Below are 24,451 nucleotides of genomic sequence, written 5' to 3'. Positions count from 1 at the left end.
TATTTGTTACAATAAACGTAGAGAAGACTTCGCTAAAATAGTCTGAAAAAGTCTCAGCTAGTAATTCTGAATTTTCGTGTAACAGTAACGGGGAGAATACCATCACTACGTTTCATTTGCCGTTTAACATACGAAAACAATCGTTTCGGACAAGTACGGCTATCATATACTAACTGTCGTTTGTAAGTGGTACGGGATTTGGCTATGGTTTTCTTACAGATATTACGGAATTTTCGGTACTCATGCTTAAATGGTGCATGATCTGTCAACAAGAATAAGTCCCAGATATGTTTCCTATGCTTTAACAGCTTCCGGGTTTCCTTATTAATCCATAGAGGGAAATGTGATAGCTTACGTGCTGACCATGGAATAAATGGCGACGTTACGGACTCGAATGTGGCCTTAAACTTATTCCATTCATCTTCGATCAATCCATCTGCGTCGACCGACCAACCAGTCGAGGTAGCACAGTTTCTGATTTCCAGAATATTGGCTCGTAATATATTGGGACGGGGTGGAGCAGATACGAATTGTATACTATGTGTCCTAAACTTAAAGTGGATTACAACGTAATCACTGTTCACTAATGGGGGAAGGTGCTGAATAACAAAGAAATCCTCTCAGTGGTGCGTGAGAGCGAGGTCCGGCGGTGACGGATCGTGATTGAAATCACTATGCGTCGGTTTTGTGATACATTCTACAAGTGCACACTGAATAACGGTAGATAAAAGGTCGCTATCGAAACCACTACCTGGAACTGTAAGCTCTATCCATTTGATATGCGGTGCCTTGAAGTCCTCAATGATGAGAGAACATTCTGCCATACTCCAAGAACAGATGTGTCTTAGGAAAAGTCGTCAGCAAGACAAAACGGACTGCATTATATTCCCCCTATAGTCACTAACCTATTTCTAGATTTAATCTTACAATATGCTACCTCACATGTGCCACTGATATGAGCCTCCGATATGGTTGATTGTATGCGAAAGTGATCCCTAACGTATAATATTACACCTCCCCACTTGCGACTTAAAACTCTATCACTTCTAATACAGATATAGCCAGCAATGATGGGAGAACATTCTATGTCTGCGGTGAACCAAGTTTCTGTAACAACAATTATATCGGGACATAATTCATCCACCATCAGACTTAGCTCGGACCTTTTATTTCTAAGACTACGAGCGTTCGTGTAGCACACACTCAAGGTGTTTTGGCAATCTATCGTTCTACCCATACAGGTCTCGGAAGCATTGGCTTCCAAGACCTGACTACCAGAAAACCCTTAATGGTAAGGTTATTTTCGTCATTTAACTTGCGGGTTCTCAATTCAGTAAGAGCATTCTTCCACTTGATTCGATCCTCAAGTGGCCAATCTGGTCGAATACGGATATTTGAGTTACGAGTTTTTAGCATGTTTTTCAATAATGTCTCTTTCTTCAAAGCTCCCGAGAACTAGCCTCAGGTTTCTTCTTGAGTGGGTCTCGCCTCCATCCCATTTACCAAGTCGTATTACTTTTGTAATATGTACCCCTGAAACCTCTTCAGGTAGTACATTTCTTACCACAGACTCCACTAACTGCGGGTCATGTGCATGCCTTCTAGCACGGTCGTTGTCTTTCGACTCCTCCAGATTCCAAATAATTAAACTAGGAAGGAGTTTAGCTTCTTTCGAAATTGTGTTAACAGCTTCCGAAAGTGACGTTGGATCCTGTATATTAACTACTGGTAAATTACGATTAGTTTTTATTGTAACAGAGTCCTGAGAGTCGAGCGAGTGACTCACAACAATGTTAGACGAGGCTTTACTTCGGGACTTTGGCGGATTGATCTGAGAGTCCACCACGGATGTGTCAAGTAAACAGTCATTAGTTTTAGCTGTCTTTCCTACTATTCTGCGTTTTCGCGTCATCCATTTTCCCTCAGTCGAAACATCTACATTATAACAACCCGGAACAGTAAGTGCCTTATCTTGATCACCAATCGCGGCTGTAGCAATATGGCCACCAACGTCTAATGAGGTGTCACTCACTGTTCGTTTCGGGGGAGAACGTTTAACTGCGGGTTGCACAGGTAGGTGTCTGGCTTGCGCCGTGACAGCGCTCACGACATTAATGCAATCTTCGCCATCAGTACCAATGTTACCAGTACGGCCCTCATCAACCTTCTTATTAGCCAACATCAGGAGGCCAATTGGTTCCTGGATGAGCAGTGTTTTGCTCGATCAACAAAAACTACAAAGCCAATGAGAGTTTGGCTTTGAGCACCTTTTATATGCAGTGGGGCTTGATCAGGTGCACATCTTATGGAACCACTTATTACACTCATCACATTGCATCCGTTCCTCCACGGGGAATAAGCAATATGGTTGTCCACATTTGTGAGCAGAGCTGGCTATCTTGAAAATCAACTACAATGGTGACACAAATAGGATATGTAAAAAAAGAATTCTCAACCCTAACTAAATAAATCAAGTAAAAGTCGATCAAGTATACTTCGATGCAATAAATACACAAAAGCAAGATCTAAACACTTAATACAATATCACTTTAATTGGAGTAGATACAATTAAAGTGTAAACAGTAGTTTTGATGCGTAATTTACGATCAAAACAGTTAATTAACTCAACGAGGAACAATACCACTGTCTTTTTTAGATAGCACGCGCTTTCTCCGTAGTGACCTGCTTTTATCAAGAGAACGCAATTGGTTTAATGGAAACAATTATTATTATAACCACTTGCACCAGTGATTGTTTTACTGTACTTGTTTGTTTAACTGTACTAAAGACATTCTAGCTTCCGTTGATTGTGAACTTGCACGCACTTACGTTTGCTCAGTTATTCCTCTTGTACTCTTTTAACACGATCTTGGTATTCTCTCGATACCACGGGATCGCCACTTCCTTGTAGTGGTGATCATAGTCAACTGCGACTCGACCCCGCGCTACATCTCTCTCGTGTGTTTGACATTTTCGATTGAATCTCTATGAGCAGTGGTGTGCCCATGATGGACTATATTGTTGCGACATGCATTATTCGTGTCGCTTGGATTTGATATTAGAATATTCATTACTTCCAATACGTACTCAGTTGGTATAAGTAACTCCATTTTATCCATAGATTACTGTTTACCTGTAGGTGGCTTTGTAGATGCCTTCAGTAGCTCAATAGTTCAAAGCGCCAGCAAAGATCTTGTGGAGCAACACGAACCACATACTCAAGAAACTATGAATTGAAATACCACTATATGAGACTGGGCTTAGTCCGGCACACACTTTATTGTGCCTCTTGTCTAACTTATCAAACTCTATCATGATTGTGTGGAGATACTCAAACAAAACTTCTATATCCTAGTGAAGATAAAATTTCGGTTAACTTCTGTAAACTAATAATGGACTAATATGTCATATATTCCTCCTATTATAAGCCTTATTTTGATCTATAGATTATTATGATACAACTTACTATTCTGAAATTATATTCAGTTTATTGATCACAGTCTCCCACACTCATAACCACATTTTGGCTTGATCTTGTATAAATATTATTTCCTATTTTGGGTGTGATGCGGTCTGTTTGGCTGGTACATAAACTAAGTATGTTTGGAATAAGTGATTCGCATAGTAGAAGCTCTTATTTGTGTTCTGGACTCAGCTTGCAGGGCTAGGAGGAGAAAGGACCATTACGGACGCTAGGCTGCTCATACCGGTCGAACGTCATTTGTTTGGCACGGTACTAAGATTGAATAAGTCGCATTACGATTGCAAACACATCACGTAATCATTTGCTGGGCTTAAAGTCACAACAAAATCTATGTAAACTGTCTACTTTAGAATCTTGAAGACTACGCTGGTTAGACCTGGTGAATGACAATCCTCACACTTATACCTCATGTTTTGGTGAAAGTAGCCTAGTAACCTACCTTAGGTTACGAACGGGTAAAGCGGACATTTATGGGATGTCTTTGAGGTAACCTGGGAATCATTCAGTTAAGTAGCGTGTTTTCTATTGAATTCAATGAACATCTCAAAGATATTGAGACAATTTCATAGTCATCGTATCCATAAAGCGTTTGTAGAATTTAAATGCGTCTCCGAAAAATATTTTTACTGTGGTTGTAATAATGTAGAAATCCTTCAACTCTATCAATCATATCATGCCAGCTTCAACATGAGACCTGCTGAAAGTGCTGGAACACCGTTCCTTGTTCACACAGTACTTGTTATCGAGCCTTTTCGGGTTTCTTTATCCCTCAGTCTCGGTCAAACATTTTGACGTCGCACATTAATTTTCGCAATGTTTGTGCATATTAGATAGCTCTTATCGCAGTAAATAGTAGTTTGACATAATTGTTAACCCTTGTAGCGTGGCGTCGAGTTGAGATTAACTGTGAACACCGCTACCAAGAAACACGTGCCAAATAGATCAGAAGGCGTAAGAAGCTCGTTCCAAATGACTCCATAAAATCCCCGAGAAGCCAAATATCAGAAGGCGATTAATGGACCAAGTCGAGGTTTATTAGCTGGCGATCTCGTGGCATCGAAAGGATACCGAGATCGTGCCAGGATACAACCTTGGTTACAGAAGGTAACCGAATTCGCGCGAAGTTACAATCAAAGTGTGTATATAAGAATGGAAGCACAAAATAGCTGTCATTAGCACAGTCAAACAAAAGCACATTAAAACAAACACTGGTACAGTTGGTTATAATAATAATTGTTTTTATTAAACCAGTCGTGTTCTCGTGATAAGCGTGAGTCACTACACCCTAATGTGATTATTGATATCGATCTAAACTCAAGAGTATGGAATTCACTGTTTATCATGTCAGAGATGGAGTGTTATAAGATTGTTTAGAAAAAGGCTCTGAAAACTTTTACATGCGGTGCGTTGTTCCAGTCTACGGTCGACGTCTTAAAATCACAGAAAATGTCACGAGTATTAGTTGACATCCTCTTTCTTGATATAGCCTAAGGTGGTGTAGGATAATAATAACGTTAGCAACCTATTAAAACAATGAGATCTATGACAGATAGCATACATCATGTTAATATCCCCATCTTATCTTTTGGGAATCAGCAGGTTCCACGTTGAATCTCACTGGTGGGAAGAACAGAGTTGATTTATTTCTTAGTATTGGTTAAATTGTTCGCATTTAAAGCAGATTAAATGGACTGGAAAAGTAGCAGTATTGAGTTAACACCAAAATCAGATCTCTTTGTGTTTGAATTGTATTTATATTGACAATGGTAATTGAAATAACTAGCAATTATATTAGTATAGAAATAACGCTGACACAATAGAATTTCAGGTAATAACATTGTCGTGAAATATATCAAGGATTAAACTCTACTAGTCTAATCTGCATTTTGATGAGATGAAAACAAACTGTCCTGAGCGTCGTCACATCTCAATTATTCATAAATCAATGTAGTAACCGAACATGATTAATGAATATATAGACACACAGACAGACAACCAGATAAAAGAATATTGAGAATCACGTACAGGTCATTATGATTGGAAGTATTTGAATTATTGTACTAACTAGGAGTTCCCGAAATAGTGCTGTTTAAGTCAAGCAAAAAATTAGATGCGTACAAATGGACGTATTGTATTTGGAATTCGCAATCGGTGGGCAAGTAGGCACAAAGGAATCATTAGTACAAATGGCACAGGCATTCAAACTAATCACATAAATGAGCATAGTTTAACCAATATCATTAAATCAATATATCTGGAAGCCACATGCTCGGTAGGATATCATATTCTAAAGTGGATTTACAATTATCTTCATTCAACATGTTCTTAGTAAGTACCATAGCTCTTCCAATAACAAGGCTGTTCACAGTTCTTGAGATAGGCTTAGTGTTATCATATGCTACATAGCTGACAGAGAATGGATTCCCTAAACAGATGTTTAGAGGCAAATATAGTGATACATTGACTGGAAGGTGAGAGTCAATGCGGAACACTATGGCTTATACTACTAAACAACTATCATTTGTTAGTTTGCAGCAACGGAAATGTCTCTTCCAATTGTTTCCACTTTTTAAAACTGTTTTTAAGTGAGTTCAGCGTTACTGTCCCCCAATAAGTTGACTGTATGAGCTTAATTGACTCGGACTGAGTATCTTTACATTTAACTATAGCCATATGTATAGAGTATTCCTGTTCACTGTCTTTATGTTTACTGAAGGCGTTTCGCCGTCGAAACCAAAGAGATTAACTACCACTTCACACACAAGAGACGTGTCGGAACATGTTATAACTTGCGGCCTGTGTGCTCTGTTAACGTATAACGTAATGGTACCTCCAATTAGAGAACAGTGAATTATCGATCGAACCAAGGACGCGTAAAACACGTGCGAGCAGTCTAGTGTCTTGATTAACCCTGCTTTCCGTCTAGCCCAGCCAGTTAAGTCCAGAACACCAGTCTCAGCCTCTACAACATGAATCATGTGTTTCAAACATACTCTGTTTATATACCAATCAAGCAGACCACATCGTACCATAAAATAGAAAATAACATTTGTACAAGATTTGGCCAAATGTGGCTGTAAATGTGGGAGGTAATGATTAATAGACAGGGAATAATTCAAGAGTGGAAAATCGTATAATAACAGTTCATAGGTTAAAATAAAGCTTATGATAAGAGAGACACGAATATGAATAGTTTAGTTCATTAACAATTATACGATAAAAATATACGTATAGTATTAGACCAGAAATAGATTCTAACAATTACCATTCATTATTCTCATCGAGACATATCACTATCGTCATGACAATTGAAATGATCTTAACCTTTATAGAAATTAAAATACAAAAAAGAACAACCTCAGAACGAACACTAGAAAATTTATAAAACTAACCATTAATAAAGATTTTTTTTAGATGGAAAGGGTGAGAAAGTAAACACTTGCATTTCAACGACTGTACTTCATATTTTGCAGTTAAAAGTTGATAACCATAATAACAACTTTTTAAAAATAAATGCCCACATACAGATATTCATTGAACTATATTGAAATTTGCATAGAATCAGTTGATTCTGTAGTATTTTGTCTAAGATGTGTATCCAATTGATTGACTAATTTATCTACCTAAAACAATAATTATAATACAAATCAATGATAGGGACTTTTTATGATGTAAAAAGCTAAAATTATAGATGGTGGAAAAGATTTGTATCTCGGGTAGATGATTTTAATAAAGTTTTGTTCTCTGAGCTGAATGGTTTGGTTGTGGAGCTAAAATTATATTATTTTCATCATAAAAAAGTGTTAATACATTTTTAAATAGTCTATAAATTAATTTACTGGACAATAAATCCATCAGTAGTCATTTGGAGGGACTTGGTTTCATATGAATGTGATGGTATTTATAACTACAAATAGAACTACAGTTACTTAGTGATAGCCAACGATGATTATAAAAGTACATCATGTTCTAAGAGTTAGTAATAAATAAAAATGTGGAATATTTTATCTAAATTAATGATGATTGTTATATTTTTCAGTGTTTGAGGTTTGACACTGAGATACAATCTTCCTATAAACGAAGCCAACCGGCTACTCAAGCGTAAAAACCGAGAGAGAAAGGAAATTTTTTGACTGAAGAAATAGATATGTATAAGTCCATATAGACTTACTCCTGTTAAGCCTCGTGGAGGAGCATAGACCGCTCACCAGCATTCACCATCCAATCTATAAACATTCGTTTCCAGCTGCTATTCCTCCTTCGCATATCTGCTTCCTATTCCTGACGCAGTGTGCTCTTTGGCCTTTCTCTTTTTCGTTTCCCTTCAGCATTGTAAGTTTGCGCTTTCCTCGTGATGCAGTTTGATGATTTCCATAACGTGTGTCCTATCCACTTCCAACGTCTTTTCTTAATTTCCTCCTCAGCTAGAAGTTGATTTGTTCTCTTCCACAGTAGGCTGTTCCTGATGCTATCCGGCCAACGGGCATTCAGTATCTTGTTTATACAATTGTTTATAAATACTCGTACCTTTTTAATGATAGTTGTGGTACTTCTTTAAGTTTCAGCTCCGTATAGTAGAACAGTCTTGAAGTTCGTACTGAAGATTCTCACTTTGATGTTGGTTGAAAGTAATTTACCGTTCCATATAGTCTTCAACTGTAAGAATGCTGTCCTTGCTGTATCAATCCTCGCCTTTACGTCTGCACCATATCCTCCACGTTCATCGATGATGCTACCCAGATATGTGAAACTTTCCAACTCCTCCAGAGTTTCTTCATCAAGTGTCATTGGGTTGTTATCCGTGCTGTATTTGAGGATCTTGATTTTCCCCTTTTGTATGTTGAGGCCAACTTCTGCTACATCGTTTATCTTGACTTGCATTTGTTGATGTGTATGGGATAGAAGGTCCAGGTCATCAGCGAAGTCCAAATCGTTTGGTTATATCCACATTGTTCATTGTAATGCGTGCTTTCCCTCAGATGTCAAAGTCTTCGAAATCCAGTCAACCACCAGAATAAAGAGGAAGTGAGAGAGTAGACAGCCTTGTCTGACTCCAGTCCCTACTTGGAATGCATCTGTCAACTGTCCTCTATGCACGACTGTTCATTGTAGTCCGTCGTATGAGTTTCAGATAATGTTGACAATCTTCTCTGGTACACCAAAGTGTGGAAGAAGTTTCTATAATGTTCTGCTATCCACACTGTCAGATACCTTCTCATAATCAAGGGATTTGATGTATAGTGACGAGTTCCATTCAATTAATTGCTCAACAATGATCCGTAATGTCACGATTTGGTCTGTGCACGTCCAATCCTTACGTAATCCAGACCGCTGATCTCGAATTTGTGCGTCTAGTGAGTGCTTTCATCCGGTTTAGCAACAGTGTTTAAAACATTTTCTGGTACTGATAGTAGTGCGATGCCTCTGTAGTTCAAGCACATGCCCAGATCTTCTCTCCTTGGTATCTTGATGAGGTATCCTTCTTTGGTTCCTTCTCAATTGTCCTCCATAGTAGTTTCTTCTTCGTTGAGTAGATGTAGAAGGGAGCTTAGAACCTATTGTTGAGAACTATCTTGAATTCGTTGAGTTCGTCAGTATCTCGAATGAAGTCTGTATTAGATTTGTAATAATGTTTTCTTATCTGTCCATTTCTTCTTTAGCTTCTGTTTCCACTTGGCAAACACCAGGTGGTGATCTGAAGCTATGTCAGTCACTCTCCTGGTTCCTACGTCTTCTATTGGCCTTCTAGATTTTTTAGTTCAAAATAGTGTGGTCTGATGAGATCCATGTGCCTTTGTGTATGTGTTTGTGTGTAAATATTGTGCCCCCTATAACCAATTTGTTGAATGCACATAGATTTGCAAATCTCTCGTCATTCCCGTTCCTTTCTTCTGGCCCATGTCGTCCTGTGATATCTTCGTAACCGTAGTTGTCTATTCCGACTCGGCCTTTTAGATATCCCATCAGAATGGCAGATATCACAGAAAATAGGGCTTGTAATAGACACGGAATACGTATGCAAAATTAATTTCATAAAAATAACGGAACAGAGAATAATCAAAACCATTTGAATGGAAATAGTAGTATAAGTAGTGAATATAAGTAGTATGATGTGTGTATTCTATGAATACTTAAATATTTATATTGAACGGTATTTTGTATACAAATACATCAGACTCAAGTTATTGAAACAGTATTAATGTCAACGTATCATGAATAAAGCTTTTATATGAGACATTTGCAAAATAATATTTTAGTATGTTGTTTTAGATATTCTAATGCCAGTTATGCCTTCTTCCAATTAAGCACGTCGGTCTCACCAGTTTAAAGTTTTTGAACGCTACCACCGAGCGTGGTGGTGTATATCAGACGAATATAGATGTTAGTTGACCTAAATTAGGATATTTAATAGTTATGTTGAACAGGGTAACCAGTTATTTACATTGATTATATTTAGGAGAGGGAAAGTAACAAATGAAATAAACATTGTCTCGTATACGAAAGTCATTATATGTACATATAATTTACGTTGAAGATCAATTATCTGTAAGTTATCTCGATAAAATATGCAATACGAGCAGTTCTGACTGTGAGGTTTATGCAGTATAGTTTTGATTGAAGTAGGGAATAATCATATACCTGAAACCCTTAATACGGATCAAACCTAAAGTGTCACTAAGATTGAAGGATGAGGTTGCAGATGTCACGCCTAACATTCCTCCATTACCCGGGCTTGGAATCGGCAGTAGCCCTAGAAGAGCTACAGGTGGAGTTATATATATTTCTTAGAAAATTTAGGCACCAGTGATGTATTTTACATGCCTTGAAAACGAAAATCGTTTCCTAATTGAACACGTGCACTTATTATTTTATCGATTTCTGATTAGTTTAATATATCGTTAACTCACTTTTACAAAACTAAGTGACTTATTCTAGAAAACAAATTCCAAGTCTCCAATGGCAACTATCATTTATTATTACTTACATCATTTTTATTCACCCAATATGGTAATTCAAATTCACTGGTTAAATTAAGTTTTTTATATTTTGCAAACATTTGATTGGCCAATTTTTTGTTTGATTTGACAAGAAAATTTGCACAATTCAAAATCACTAAAGGATTTTTACTAAAATGTTAATAATTAAAATAGATAAATCACCATAGTTTACATAATAGAAAATTTCAATTTAAATAAATACTATCCTTATAAAAATATTCATGTTATACACCACTAGGTAAATATCATAGTATAGGAACCGAGATAACCAATGTTGGAATCTCGAGCGAACTCCAAGAGTAAATGAAGTTTATCTTATGTCATATAAAACAAGCAGTTAAGAGCTGAGAATACTCAATATGAAAATAAAACAAAAAAGTGTTGCCATCATAGAGTGAAAATGATAGTATGAAATGTGAGTTAGAATAGCATACATAACCGAATAGCATTGTTTCCAATTAGACCCTCATCAGTTCCGTAAATATTGCAAGTTCGTTTTACTGACAAGCACCAACTAACAAGATACCTTTATCTAAGGTTCTCAACTGACTACCTCTAATTACCAAATATAAATGAGACAGATATACTCATTAGACTCACTTGCTTTGTTTATATGCATTCATAAAAGCTTCATAAGCTTTGGAATATTCATTTAATTTAATTAAACAATAACCCAAAAAACAATATATCATGCCAACATCATGAGTAGTTTTATGGTTATTTTTGTCATCATTATCATTTATAACAGAACGATGGATCGATCTTTGTTTAATCATATTAAACAGATTAATTGATGTAGTGATATGTTGAAATGCACTTAACCATTGTGATGTATGCATATAAATTATACCCAGATTAATTGATATTCTCCAATCGAATGGTGTTAAGTAACTGGCACGTTTAAAACAAGTAATAGACTGTTAATTTTGAAAGTGATTGACAAAATAGAGGAAGAAAAGTTAAAAATGAGTTATTTCCGAAGTTAAAATGATGTAATGGGCAAAAATTAAACGTAACCAGTCAGAGGTTTTAATTCACTGGAACACAATCAGAATCCCAAGAAGATATGACACAAGGACTTTATAGTATCCTAATACAAGAGACTAATAAATCTCGGATATTTATGGTATCAAGATGAGCATTAACAGAGTTTTAATTAAATTTGTTGTAACTCATAAACGGAAAATCTTATAATTCAACTCACTTGGTGTAGTTTACTTGTATCTTCCCATTAAGCAAAGATCTTTGCTTATAAAGCTTGTGACTTCAGGCAATATCGAGGCAGTCCACACAGAATGCACACATGCCAACAAGAGACTGATCAATTGTAGTCCTAAATAACAATGGGAAGATACAAGTAAACAACACCAACTGAACATAACTTCACCTCATCGCACAAGCAAGTGGCTGTCAGGACTCAGTAGCAAAGTAGATAACACGATGGCGTTTGAAGCAAAGGGTATTGGGTTCGAGTACTAGAGTGAACACCAATTTTGAGATGCAGGTACATTCAGCTGATGAGTCTCAAATAGGACGAAATGCGCGTCCTGGATTCCGCTGTTAGCCACTTTCCACCTTTGCTCGTAAATCATTAGTTTAATAAATAAATACATTAAATCACTCCAGAGAATCGCTTTCACTGTTCTACATTTTCCAATTATTCGTACTTCATCCACCCGCGAATCTCCAGAGAGTTAATTTACACATCTGTTGAATCTCATTAGTCAAATTATTTTTAAATTAGTCGAACATTTACATGATTTTAATATTTTTGGACTGACATTTTAAAAGGAGTTAATATGGTGAACTGTATTGATTGACACTATCTGCGTGATTCAGTGGAATTGAGTCAAATAAACTGATTCATTTAATGAATGGTATTATGGCTGAAGTTATCTGTAACGTTTTATTGTTCACCTTGTTATGTTTAGACGTCGTTTACTTATTACGTGACTGTTGAATAATGAAGGGTAATTTTCATAAGAAATATGAACCGTGGGATACCAACTCAGTGGTCTAAAGTTTACTCGCTCCTCAAGGTGCCTGAATAGTTTGCGTTCGATTTCTAAAGCAACTGTCTGAAAATACACTACGGCACAACAGCAAACCAGTGCTCCGTGGTAAAAAAAAACTACCCTCAAAACAATCGATATCCTCACCCCCATAATATATATATATATATCCAAAGGTGTAAAAGTCTGACTTTGATCAATCTGCGATATTGTGCGAATATCTTCGATTGTCTTCGATGGGTCCCTTCCTCATGCTCAGCACGATTAAGCTTTACCAGCCACGGCTTTCCACTATAGCCTCAAAAGTAGCATCTTGAAGCCAGTCACTTGTGAGCATATTATTATTATTATTAGTGAAGGGAGTCTGTGGGAATCGTGGAATTCTCATGGTTTAAACCACAAACTAATTTTAGATAGATCACTATATAAAACCCGGAAGCATTGGACGATCATTTCGTCCTAGCATATATATGTCACAAAACATTTTAATGACTTACAGCTATTAGGTTTCTTTTACCCATTAGTGCTACACCAATATTATTCCATAATATTGAACTTTCAGAAGATTGTTTTAATATTGATCGATATTTGTTCAATGCCACATCATAATCTTTATGCAGTGTAATAACTAAACCAGCTAATTGATTTGCATCAAAATGATCCGGTTTTAAAATAATTGCTGAGCTTAAACATTCAAATGCTAATTGTTCTTGATTGGTTTGGAAATATAATGAACCCAGATTAGATAAGATATCCGGATCTTCAGGTACTAGTCTGTTTTATCAAAAGAAAAAGATACAAGTTTGCATTTTATATTGTAAAGTGCCGAAAGAGTTTCATTCTCAGAAAAAAATAGTACAAAATGCTTCTTCAAAAATCGTCTGATTCAATGACTGAACCTTAATGATAGATAATGAAGTTGTTGAATTAACCGCTGCGGTTATATTGTTATTCTTATCAGTTCTGTATCGGAATAGATTCAGAAAGCTCCGTCGGTTTTTGTTAACTTCCATTACTTGTAGTGAAGTCAAGATATCAGTCTGCCAACCAAAATATAATTATACTAGGCAGTTGTTCATATTGTCTTAGTTTATGACTTCTGCCATAATAGCTACTAACTTGACTCTCTGGTTAGATTTCCTTATCGTGATGACCCACAAAAGATGTGCCGGCTGAAAAAGTTGTTCCATTAGGTTCTTCCATGCCAGGTAAATTTCTTTAAGAGTGGTAAGACTAAAAACGGGGAATTAAATTCTAAGGATGAAGTAATACTACTAAATGAACAAGACTGTGATGATAGTTCGTTGTTTCTCTCAGATAACCAGCATCTTCAGTGATGTTACCTCCTCATAAAGTAAGGGAGAGATTAAAAGTACTCGGCTCAAAAGATGTCACACTTAACCTTACTCCATAGATTTCCGTCTCTAGCAATAAGGCCTTGAAAGTAAAGAGCCAAAACATCAAAGACTAGTTCAAGAAAGGTCCTATGTGAATGACATCAAACAGTTGTCACTTGGACACTGCTGTCACACTTCCAGGTCTTCATGACTATTTCACATCCAATTATCTTTGCATGTCTCTCAAGAATCAATATCATTCCATGGAATGGGAAATTGGAAACGACAACCGCTCTTATAGCAATCGGAGGACCCTTATTCACGTTTTAGCTCTCAATATTAAAACATTATGACAAATTAGATAAGTCTTCATTAGCTGGAAAAAACATTGTAACTGTGAAACAGCCTCTGCAAGTAGAAAATACTGGCAACTTACTAGTGTTTGAACACAAACCTCTTTGAAACACTTCTTTTGTATTTTGTGTACACTAAATGAGCAATGCTGAGGTTAGACCCGGGGCTCTGGGTATGGATGGTAAACCGGTTAACGGAGTTGTGAATCGTTATTAATTGATGTATTTGAGATATCTATAACATACCTAGTATTTCTTAATGTAGCTTTCCCACGGAATGGGGTTGTTAATCCCATGCCCGAAATTCCTCCTATAACTGGGCTTAGAACCGGTAGTAACCCTATAAAGGCTCTAGACGGACTTGCATATGTCTAACCTCCACCTAAATTGACGATTGGTGTTACCTGTTGTTTTAGTAGATTAAAGTTGGAGACGACCAAAACAAGACATAGTATCAGTTTATGGGGCTATTGGTCGTTAGTTTGAACCACGTTAGCAGATGCGGACTACCTGGTTAGGGTTCATGCAATTATCATGACCTATCGTTGGAGACGTTTTGCGAATCGACTTAAAACAGATTGTAATCGCGTAGATGCATTCACGGATTGTTTTTTCGTAAAGGCTATCTTATGAGTTTTATTTCGCCAATTAACATTTTCTTCTCGAGCCATATTTACTAAGCTGAATTTCATTACAACCACTGATACTGTTACCACTGCTACTATTCTGGCATTTGTTATGATAATTCCACTTACCTACACTAATATAATGCGTTAAATTGAAGCGATTCATATATAAATGCCAGCTTCTACGCTGCATATAGTCAGCTTACTTACTTACTTACTTACCTACTTACTTACTTACTTACTTACTTACTTACTTACCTACTTACTTACTTACTTACTTACTTACTTACTTACTTACTTACTTACTTACTTACTTACTTACTTACTTACTTACTTACTTACGCCAGTTACTCCTAATGGAGCATAGGCCGCCGACCAGCATTCTCCAACCCACTCTGTCCTGGGCCTTCCTTTCTAGTTCTATCCAATCTGTGTTCATTTTTTCTCATATCTGTCTCCATTTCTCGCCGTAATGTGTTTTTTGATCTTCCTGTTTTCCTTTGGCCTTGAGAATTCCATGTGAGGGCTTGCCTCACACCGCAGTTCGGTGCTTTCCTCAATGTGTGTCCTATCCACTTCCAGCGCTTCTTCCTGATTTCTTCCTCCACCGGGATCTGGTTTGTTCTCTCCCACAGTAAGTTGTTGCTAATAGTGTCTGGGCAACGGATCTGAAGAATTTTGTGTAGACAACTGTTAATAAACACTTGTATCTTCTGGATGATGGCTTTCGTAGTTCTCCAGGTTTCCGCCCCGTGGAATAGAATTGCTTTGACATTTGTATTGAAATAATAATAATAATAAATAAAAAGTTCTGACGTTGTCGTTGGTTGACAGTTGTTTTGAGTTACAGATGTCCTTCAATTGTAAATTTGCTGCTCTTGCTTTGCCAATCCGCGCCTTTACATCCACATCAGACCCACCGTGTTCATCAATGATGCTGCCATATAGTCGACTGTTTCACATAAAACAGAATATACGCTATACATTCCAGGAATTCACTGATGTTTCGATGAATATAGACATACGAGGTCAGTCCGAAGAGAAGTGTAAATACAAATCTACATGAATGAAGTTTATTGAGTAATATTCAACTAAAAAACTTAGTAGGAGGTAAAAAGTAATGCATGCAAATGCACCAAAACAGCTAACTTCAGGACATGTAATACAGTGTCCGAAATGATCAAATTATGATTATTCAGCAAATCCAAACGACTTGATGATTTTTTGGATTTATGACATATGATGACCTGATCACCCCTTACAATTCTTTAAACTTATAGTTTTATTTCAGTTAGGACTGTTCGCCAGAGTTAGAGTTAGGCTTGAATAGCCTATGATATGATATTAAAAACAACATCACATTTAATAGTTTGATTATAATTTGGCACTAAACAACTCACATTTATACTATAGACAGAATTAATAACTAAACATTTAGGGTGGTAAGAAGCAATCAACAAGAGGCCCAACTAATTCAACTCCTGTGGTTGTTAGCACTTATCAGCAAGTCCCCTATACAATCTTCATGTAATCGATGCTATTTGTATGATTTAAACCTGTTTACAATTAGTAACGTTTCCAATGAATTATCCATGTTGAGATTTTTCCTTTTGTAAGAGGCAGATATTCACAACATTAAACATTAAATAGTAACAAGGACTTCTTAAGCTAAATTCGTAGTTCTGATCGGTTTACATCAAAACACCATGACAATGTCTAGCGATCGTGGTACTTCTTGATAGATGAAATTTAATCAGGGCCAAGAACCACACAAACATTATATTAGTCAGTTCTGCAATAGTTATTTACAGTATATCCATAAACATGGTTGAAACAAATGTTTCCAATCTTATTGATCTTTGGTAATTTCCATTTTCACCCCGTTGCACAAGCAAGTAGCTATCAGGACTCAGTAGCTAAGTGGATAACGCGATGGCGTTTGAGGTGAAGGATACTGGGTTCGAGTCACAAAGTGAACATCAACTTTTGGATGCAGGAACATTCAGCTGACGAGTCCCAAGTAGGACGAAACGCGCGTCCTGTATTACACTGCTAGCCACTACCCATCCTTGCTTATAATGCTTGGAAATCAAGGTAATATCGAGACAGTATGCACGTATGCCAATAAGAGACTGATCAACTGTAGTCCTAAACATCAATGTGAAGATTGAAGCAAGTAATACCAAGTGAATTCATTTTCTTTGTTTCCCAGAAGATGATTAGACTAGATTCTCTAGCTGATTGTTGAAATTATTTAATATTATTTGACAAAAAGTTTTATGGGTATAATTTATTCTTGATATTTCCTATAGAAGTATTGTACAGAACTGTTGAGGTATAATTGCCCAAGTTGATGACTGATAAAATATTATGATGTTTCTGGTTGTGTGAAAAATAACAATAATGAATATATATATATATATATATATATATATATATATAGAGAGAGAGAGAGAGAGAGAGATTCAACGTACGAGGTTGCTTTCTTCAAAGTTGCAATAGCAGAATTTATTGAGCTCTTTTCTAAATGAACTTTTGTTAACCATTTCAATGGTTTAATACTTTTGGTAAGTTTACTAGATTTTTTAAAATACTTTTCAGCCTAAGGAAACAAAGAAATACATTGAATGGATTAGGATAATTCATTACTACACACAAACCGATTCAAATTTTTTCATGTAGAAATAACATATACCTTGCCCAAATGGTATTTCCTGACAAAAATGTAAGAAGATGGAATTAATAGATTATTACCCAATCATTTTGATTAAGTTTTAAAGCATCTTGATAAATTTCCAATGCTTCATTATGATGACCTTGTAAATACCTGTAGAGAAACAAATGTACACATGATAAATGTTTTAATGATTAGGCCATATTTATGTTCAAAGTGATGCTTAGACACAGTAGAGTAAATAATCGGTTTATTAGAAGAGTACTTGAAATATTTCATGTTTGAATTTTGATAGCTTCTGCTTATTCAGTTATAAAAAAGCATCGGTCAGCATATTATTTTAAAGAGCAGAAACGACATGTACCATTGACAAACTAGAAAAATTGACAGACGTCGAAAGGATTCTGAGAGACAGCTCTTCACTTTGGGAAAATATCGACAATTATAGAAAAACTAAAAACCAATATTTACCTATCTTATTCTTAGGAGTGATAATGTTGAGATGACAGTCAGTGGAAGATTAAAAACTACATTAACCAGAACCTAAGCTGCTGCAAAAATATTAGTCCAGATTAAAACAAGATGTTCACAAAGTCAAAAATCAAAAAGTTCCCCTTTCAAATCACCACCACGTATGCTTATAAATTTACGTATATATTCCAAAGCGGTTAAGTTGATCTGGGTAAAAGGATTTATCTTGAATTTTTTTAACATGTTCCAAAAATATTTTGTTTATGAGGAATTAGTACTTTGCAAGGAGAAATTCCTGGACATCTCTTGAATATATGACATTGCGTCCATACTTTGAGGTCTTTCAAGATGATTAACAAACAATCATTCTCTAGTCTTCCAAAATCTTCTGAAACTATTGTTATTAGGCGTCAGGGCCCTGATTTGTGTCCAAAAGGACATAACTGTTAATACTTTTCTGGTCTGGTTACACATAATACCTTCGTTACATCATAAATGTTCGTTTAACTTTTTCTTATAATTGATCACATTGTCTTATTTTGCCATTCTTCTAAATCAGTGATTTTATCTTAACTGGCTGGAATTTACTAACTTCATTCTTATTTATCATTAGTATTCATTTATTACGTAACAACTTATTTCCAGCTCATTGAATTTTTATTACAATTGATGCTGTACAGTGTTCTTTTATAAAAGATATATTTGCAAATACAATATTTAATCTTATAAATGTATTTACATCCTTTCTGCACTATACTGTTGTGTGCTGAATTACGTAAGTAATTTTGACCAGATTCCTTATCATGATTTTCAAATATTATAGGTTGTAAGTAGTTGACAGGAACCAAACGAAATAATATGAATTGATTCGATCTGCTCTTTTTGAAATCGGATGGAGTTTGATCAATCTTGATCATGTCGATGAATAAATAATGTATTTGTACACATGTGTGTTGGGAATAGCCTAAGCTATTCAACACCGAATATTATGAACTGTCGTATAGTTACTTAATCAGAATGATGAGTATAAAGGAAACCTAGAGAAGTCATAAATAAAAACCAGATATTACCACACTGGTTACTATTCAGCAAGAATTTTCAGAAATCCATATAGAAATTGATCATTAGTTACTACACACGGTAATCGTTAATTAAGGTTGTTTTATGAGGATTTTTAGTCTTTTAAGATTTTTTCATTACGTGGAATGTTGTGGCGTATGAAGATAATTCCATCAGTATGAGGAGGTAAATTATTGATCGTACTGCATGACAATAATTCTGTATTAGGAAGTCGATTACAACTGCCAACTTCACTTAACAGTTGCGTCTGCTTATCATGATGACTCAATAGAGCTATAATGTCTGCAACGTACTGTCTTACACCACTGTGGTGCGACGATATTAAAATGTTGCCCTCGAACTACCAGCATGTGAAGCTATTCTGTTTCAACACAATGAAAGGAATGGTTATAAAAGATCAGCTCAAAAAATAGCATCTCACCTTGATCTTTAGAGTTCTGATGCTGATGAGTAATGTTTTTGGAGTACGAAGGTAATAGATTTAGTACTATTATCAATATGGTCATCCAAAACCAAACTTAATTACCTGTACCTTTGGATCTGTAGTCACATTTGCTAGATAGACAAGATCTTTACTAAGTATTTGAAATATTCTTTCGTAGTTTGGGTAACTAACGAACTGAAAACAAAGCACACACTAGTAACAGGACTTGAAATCATTTTGCTTAAAATCGGCTTCTGTAGCAGCATGACCAAGGTGTACGGTTGTACTAGACGCTACATTACTTATAGTTGTACTGCAACTTGACCACAGTTAAATATGTGAATTATCAAATCTGACTAATTTATTTTAGACTACCCAGGAGATCTGAAAGTCATGGGTTTAACGCTGTGTACGACTGAGAGTGGGGTAATTACTGATAACAAATGTTAAAATAATAAAATCTTTATTTTAATTCGAGATAATTTTAACTTGTTTTTCAACTTATATCGATTTGTGGTGAGGATTACTCTTCAGTTGTACAGAAAATCACCCTCATAAATATGAAATGAGGTACGTGGGTACTAGGTAGATCTAGTAAATCACTTAGTGAGGTTGAGTCCTGATCAACTACGGCGGTTGAAATGTGTATCATGATCCTCAACAGCTACTCATTTAAATGTGCAATGTTTTCTGGTGTAATTTGGTAGAAAGCTGAAAGCATCGATACCAAGACGTGTTACCAACCCATATAGTCACTAGATGCTGGGTTAAGCTGTGTGGATAGGCGCACACAACCTAGTTGCCATAATCAATAGTTAGATATGTTGGGTGACATAGGTCAATGGCACAGAGGTATCGATGAAATTTACAATTATTTCATGAATTCATCATTGTCGAATCTTATTTTTTACTACCACCGATACTTCTACTTTGATATGATTCTTAGTAACTAATCACTTTTCTGCACATATTTATCAGGTTCTTATTTGCATATGACTGAACGACTGATAAAATGTGTCTAGTTTCATAAAATTTACACTCTCTACCAACAGTTTGTGTCTTTTCCAATAAAATTTGAGTCATTTATCCAGTGTTCTTAATCAGTAAACTGAAAATCGCAATCCTGTTTTATATACAAAAAAAGACAAATTTTATTCATTCGAAAATATCTATATGAAGAATAATAGCAACAGCAAGGACACTTACAATGACTTTGCGATTTGCTTCATTATATCAACTGACTTGTTGTTATGCTCCAAACATTTAAATAAACTATCCAAGGATTGTTGTATACACCCACCAAGTCGATTTATTAGACTTAAACAATACAAATGGTAATCGTCATTTAACGTAAACTGCCCATTAGTACACTTTTTAATGATATCTGTACACTTGGAAAACGCTGATTGGGTATAAAGTGTATGTAATAACCAATTCACACTTCCAATTGGTTGAATATATAGAAATTCTTCGGTATCATGAAGGTATTTTTGGAAAATGAAATAACTTACCTCTATGCATTATTCAAACAAGCACTTGTAAAGATTATTTTACTGAACGACACTAACTGAATAATGGGAATAGTAAAAACGTCAGTTAAACCCCAAGCATAATGATTTAAGTTGAGAAGAAAAAATGAAATAAATTGCATGAGTATTTGTTGTTTTATTCTAAAAACAAAAGTTGGGGTTTTTTTATTAAGTGTTATGTCGAAACATTGCTTTCAAAAATCATGTAAGTTAACTTATTTGAAACTATTTTTGAAGTAAATATTGCCTCAATCAATAAAATATGGTATTTTTAATAGTAACGATGATATCAAATAAAGTTATCATTAAAAATGGTCTATTCAATAAAATGGGTAACTAAGGCTTTTGACAAACTCTGAAAAAACTCTGAAGAGAGATAAAAAACGCTGAAGACCATATACAGAGATAAAAGATTGGAGAAAGGGTCCCTCGAAACGTGAACCAGGTGTTTCGGTAGGGAGCATGATAAATGTAAGGGTAACACAAAACTTAAAAGAATGCTAACCCTCAGTGTTAATGAATGCAAAAAAATTGAAGTGGTCAGCAAGCCTGACTTCTTAACAATTCCAGGAACATTCCGTATGGCAGAAATGAAAACCAAAAAAGAAAGCTGACAAACATGGGTTGTCTTTTTGGAAAAATAAAATTAATTTACCCTCAAATTTGTAAAATAAGGTTTCTACGACCATGGTTCGTGTATTTACGTGACAAGTAATGTATACGATACTGCAGTGTAAGATATTGTCTTTGGTGCTTTTCTCGGTTACAGAACAATACAATCAATTATGCTTGTAATGCCTTATAATTACAAAAGTTTAAAAGTGTAGGAGGAATTCCATTTTTAGAGATACATACTCGCTTTATGGCTATTTCATTCTTTATGAGTAATCTAACAGGGATACCTAAACAATCACGTATTTTTTCTTGGAAATCATGTTGTGACGTATTGAAAACAACATAGCTATAACAATGAGTAAAAATTCAGCAAACCTTTAGGTAGTTCAAAAATAGGCACTAGGATCTAAAAAATGGTCATTGTCACTGTGGTAATTTTTTATATGCATTCTTTTATCACTAAATAACTAAGATGTGTTTAATAGGTCAAACATTTTTATTCAGATAGTTAAACCGAGTATGAAACCTGGAAATCCAATAACTGTGTTTATAGATAGCCTCATGTCATCGCACGTCCAGTCGATGCTTATCGTTAAAATGATAAAAATATTACCTTTAGATTTATGTTGAGTCTTAATCAAGCTAGACTCTTCTTCCAAATTCCTTCATTTACATGAGTACCAAATCAAATAAATCCTCATGATTAAGCCTGATTCGTGGCATTCACAAATTTTTGATACCATATTTCTTACTTGTGAAGTCTGATTAGTTAATTTTTCTAATTTCTTATTTGTATAATTTCACAATTATTTTAAATATTTAACATCTTGTGATTAGCACATTTATTTTAAAGATAATACTAAAATCAAGTAATTTTAATGTTGTTATTAAGTTAACACGTGGTAGAAAAACCTATTTACTATTGTGAAGCCAAATTAATGGCGTTTTGTACATTCTATATTGTTAATGCCTTATTGGAGTATTTAATAGATAGATTGTTCCTTCTTAAAATATTCGTCAAATCATAATGCGACCGCAGTCCATAAGTGAACGGCCATTGGTTTGACGCATTTTTTTAAAATGGAGGCTACATGGTAGGAGCCAACGCAACAAACCCAATCAGCAGTTGGAGACGTTTTGTGACATAGATTTATCAATCACAATAGCAGAAACGTATTTGCTTCATCGTACTTTAGATCTTCGGTGCCAGTATTTCCTCCTAGGCGAAAGGCTTTTACCACTTTCAGTTTGTGTGGACTTTCCTTCCCACTTCCTTTACCATAGAAGGTAAAGCTTATGAGAGAGAGAAACCAAAATAAAAGAACGTATTCTCACTTTAAAAGTATCTGATTTGATTTCAAAAACAAAACGATAACAACAGGTCAGTTTACAACTCTGTAAAATACTAACTAAATCAACGTCAAAATGACCCAAAAAAACAAGTAGAGCCTAAATAATTTCCCATCAGAAATGCTAATGAGAGAAGACTTGAATTTTTTATGCCACGTAGACCCAAATCATGCTCTAAACACAGAAAATTTCATTCAATGAAACATTGAGCAACTACCTCTAAGACGCACCGGCGCATTTATAACAATTTATATCATAGGAAATCTTCTTCATCTGGAGAAACCAACATGTAATAAATGAGATAAATGAGACATTCTGTTATTTCTGCTCAAAGCAAGTCCAAAACTACGTTCATCATAAATAGTCGTTGATTTTCATCTTTTTAAAAATGATACAAAAATTTGTATCGACTAAACCAGTTTTTGAAAATAATTTGAATATAACTAACTCCATCCTTTCATCCACTTAAAGCTTATCATCCAAAGGTACATTCCAAGGAAATACAGGGATCGAAATCACATCATCTACATCTGGTGTTTTACGCAAAACTACTTCTCGCATCAAGTAGTGAAATACGAGAATTCGACAACATAATATGTAATAACAACACCTTCTGATGGTGCATCTGAAGCGAGATTGAATACAAAAATTAAAAAGATTAATATAGATCGTTCGATCTTCTATCCCTAGTAGTGAAGACAAATGTTTTGCTAACCCTCGAATTTTAAAAAAAGGACCTTGACAATAGCAACGGCTTTAAGTGTCGGGTGATTGAAACAAACAAAACGTTTCTTTCCACACCCAATTGATGGGATGTAAATTCGAACTCTCGTGGAATATTTTTACAAACAAACACCAATATTGAATCAATACCTTTCTCTTAAGCTAGTAAAAGCTGATTAATTCCTTGTTGTTTTTCTGATACAGATTCAGGTATTCCATAATGTTCAGTCGGTGGTAGTCTAGCAACAAGACTCAACTAATTCTACTCAACTTGGCATTTGTTTTTCAATATTTGTGTCTTGTCGCTTCGTTAAATGTGTTTGTCGCGGCGAATAAGGGTTTCTGGATGACTTCATATATATAATTACTAGGCAGAGGTCAGTTGATTTCAGTGAGAAAAATAATGAAGATAAAATTCGAATGCAGGAAAACTATGAGATGTGCATCATTCATATGTGGACCAAATGGGATATCTCAGTCCATGTGCGAAACTGTGTTGGTCGATTTTCCTGTAGTGGCTGTGCTTCGATAAATAATCAACCTCGAACCGTTATCGTACAATCTTCAACGGTGTTTGAAATCAGAAGGTTAAAAGTAGCGGCTACCCCAGTTTAATTAACAGATAGTTTTGACCACACAGCAGAGGGACAAAACGAATGTGCAAGCGAACTACGATTGTAGCAGTAGCAGTAGAATATATATATATATATATATATACATAGGGAAATGAATGAGTCATCGAATAGATTAAGCAGCTTGTAGTGACTTACATTTA

General features: G+C 35.4%; 1 protein-coding gene across 1 annotated transcript; it reads right to left on the bottom strand.

Moving 5' to 3' along the window:
* Positions 1-4,508: 4,508 nt before the first annotated feature.
* On the bottom strand, positions 4,509-23,696 carry BBS4 (Bardet-Biedl syndrome 4 protein). Its single transcript, XM_051207959.1, has 10 exons — positions 23,669-23,696; positions 20,971-21,026; positions 20,666-20,927; positions 17,565-17,637; positions 17,471-17,524; positions 17,285-17,412; positions 12,992-13,268; positions 11,083-11,399; positions 10,470-10,611; positions 4,509-7,107 (listed from the first exon to the last, which is right to left on the bottom strand). The coding sequence occupies exons 2-10, from the start codon at positions 20,978-20,980 to the stop codon at positions 7,024-7,026; spliced, it is 1,347 nt and encodes a 448-aa protein (XP_051068795.1). The 5' UTR covers positions 20,981-21,026; positions 23,669-23,696; the 3' UTR covers positions 4,509-7,023.
* Positions 23,697-24,451: the final 755 nt, after the last annotated feature.

This window comes from Schistosoma haematobium, chromosome 3 (assembly GCF_000699445.3).
Source record: "Schistosoma haematobium chromosome 3, whole genome shotgun sequence".
Taxonomy (NCBI): domain Eukaryota; kingdom Metazoa; phylum Platyhelminthes; class Trematoda; order Strigeidida; family Schistosomatidae; genus Schistosoma; species Schistosoma haematobium.
This window is presented reverse-complemented; position numbering and strand designations above follow the sequence as displayed.

What these genes read in the sequence shown, in the direction of transcription:
- BBS4 (XM_051207959.1), bottom strand. An exon ending in AACTTAATCAAAATGATTGG is followed by an intron (nt 17,525 to 17,564) that starts GTAATAATCTAT and finishes CATTTTTGTCAG; the next exon opens with GAAATACCATTTGGGCAAGG. An exon ending in GTAAAAGAAACCTAATAGCT is followed by an intron (nt 11,400 to 12,991) that starts GTAAGTCATTAA and finishes CAAAATTAACAG; the next exon opens with TCTATTACTTGTTTTAAACG.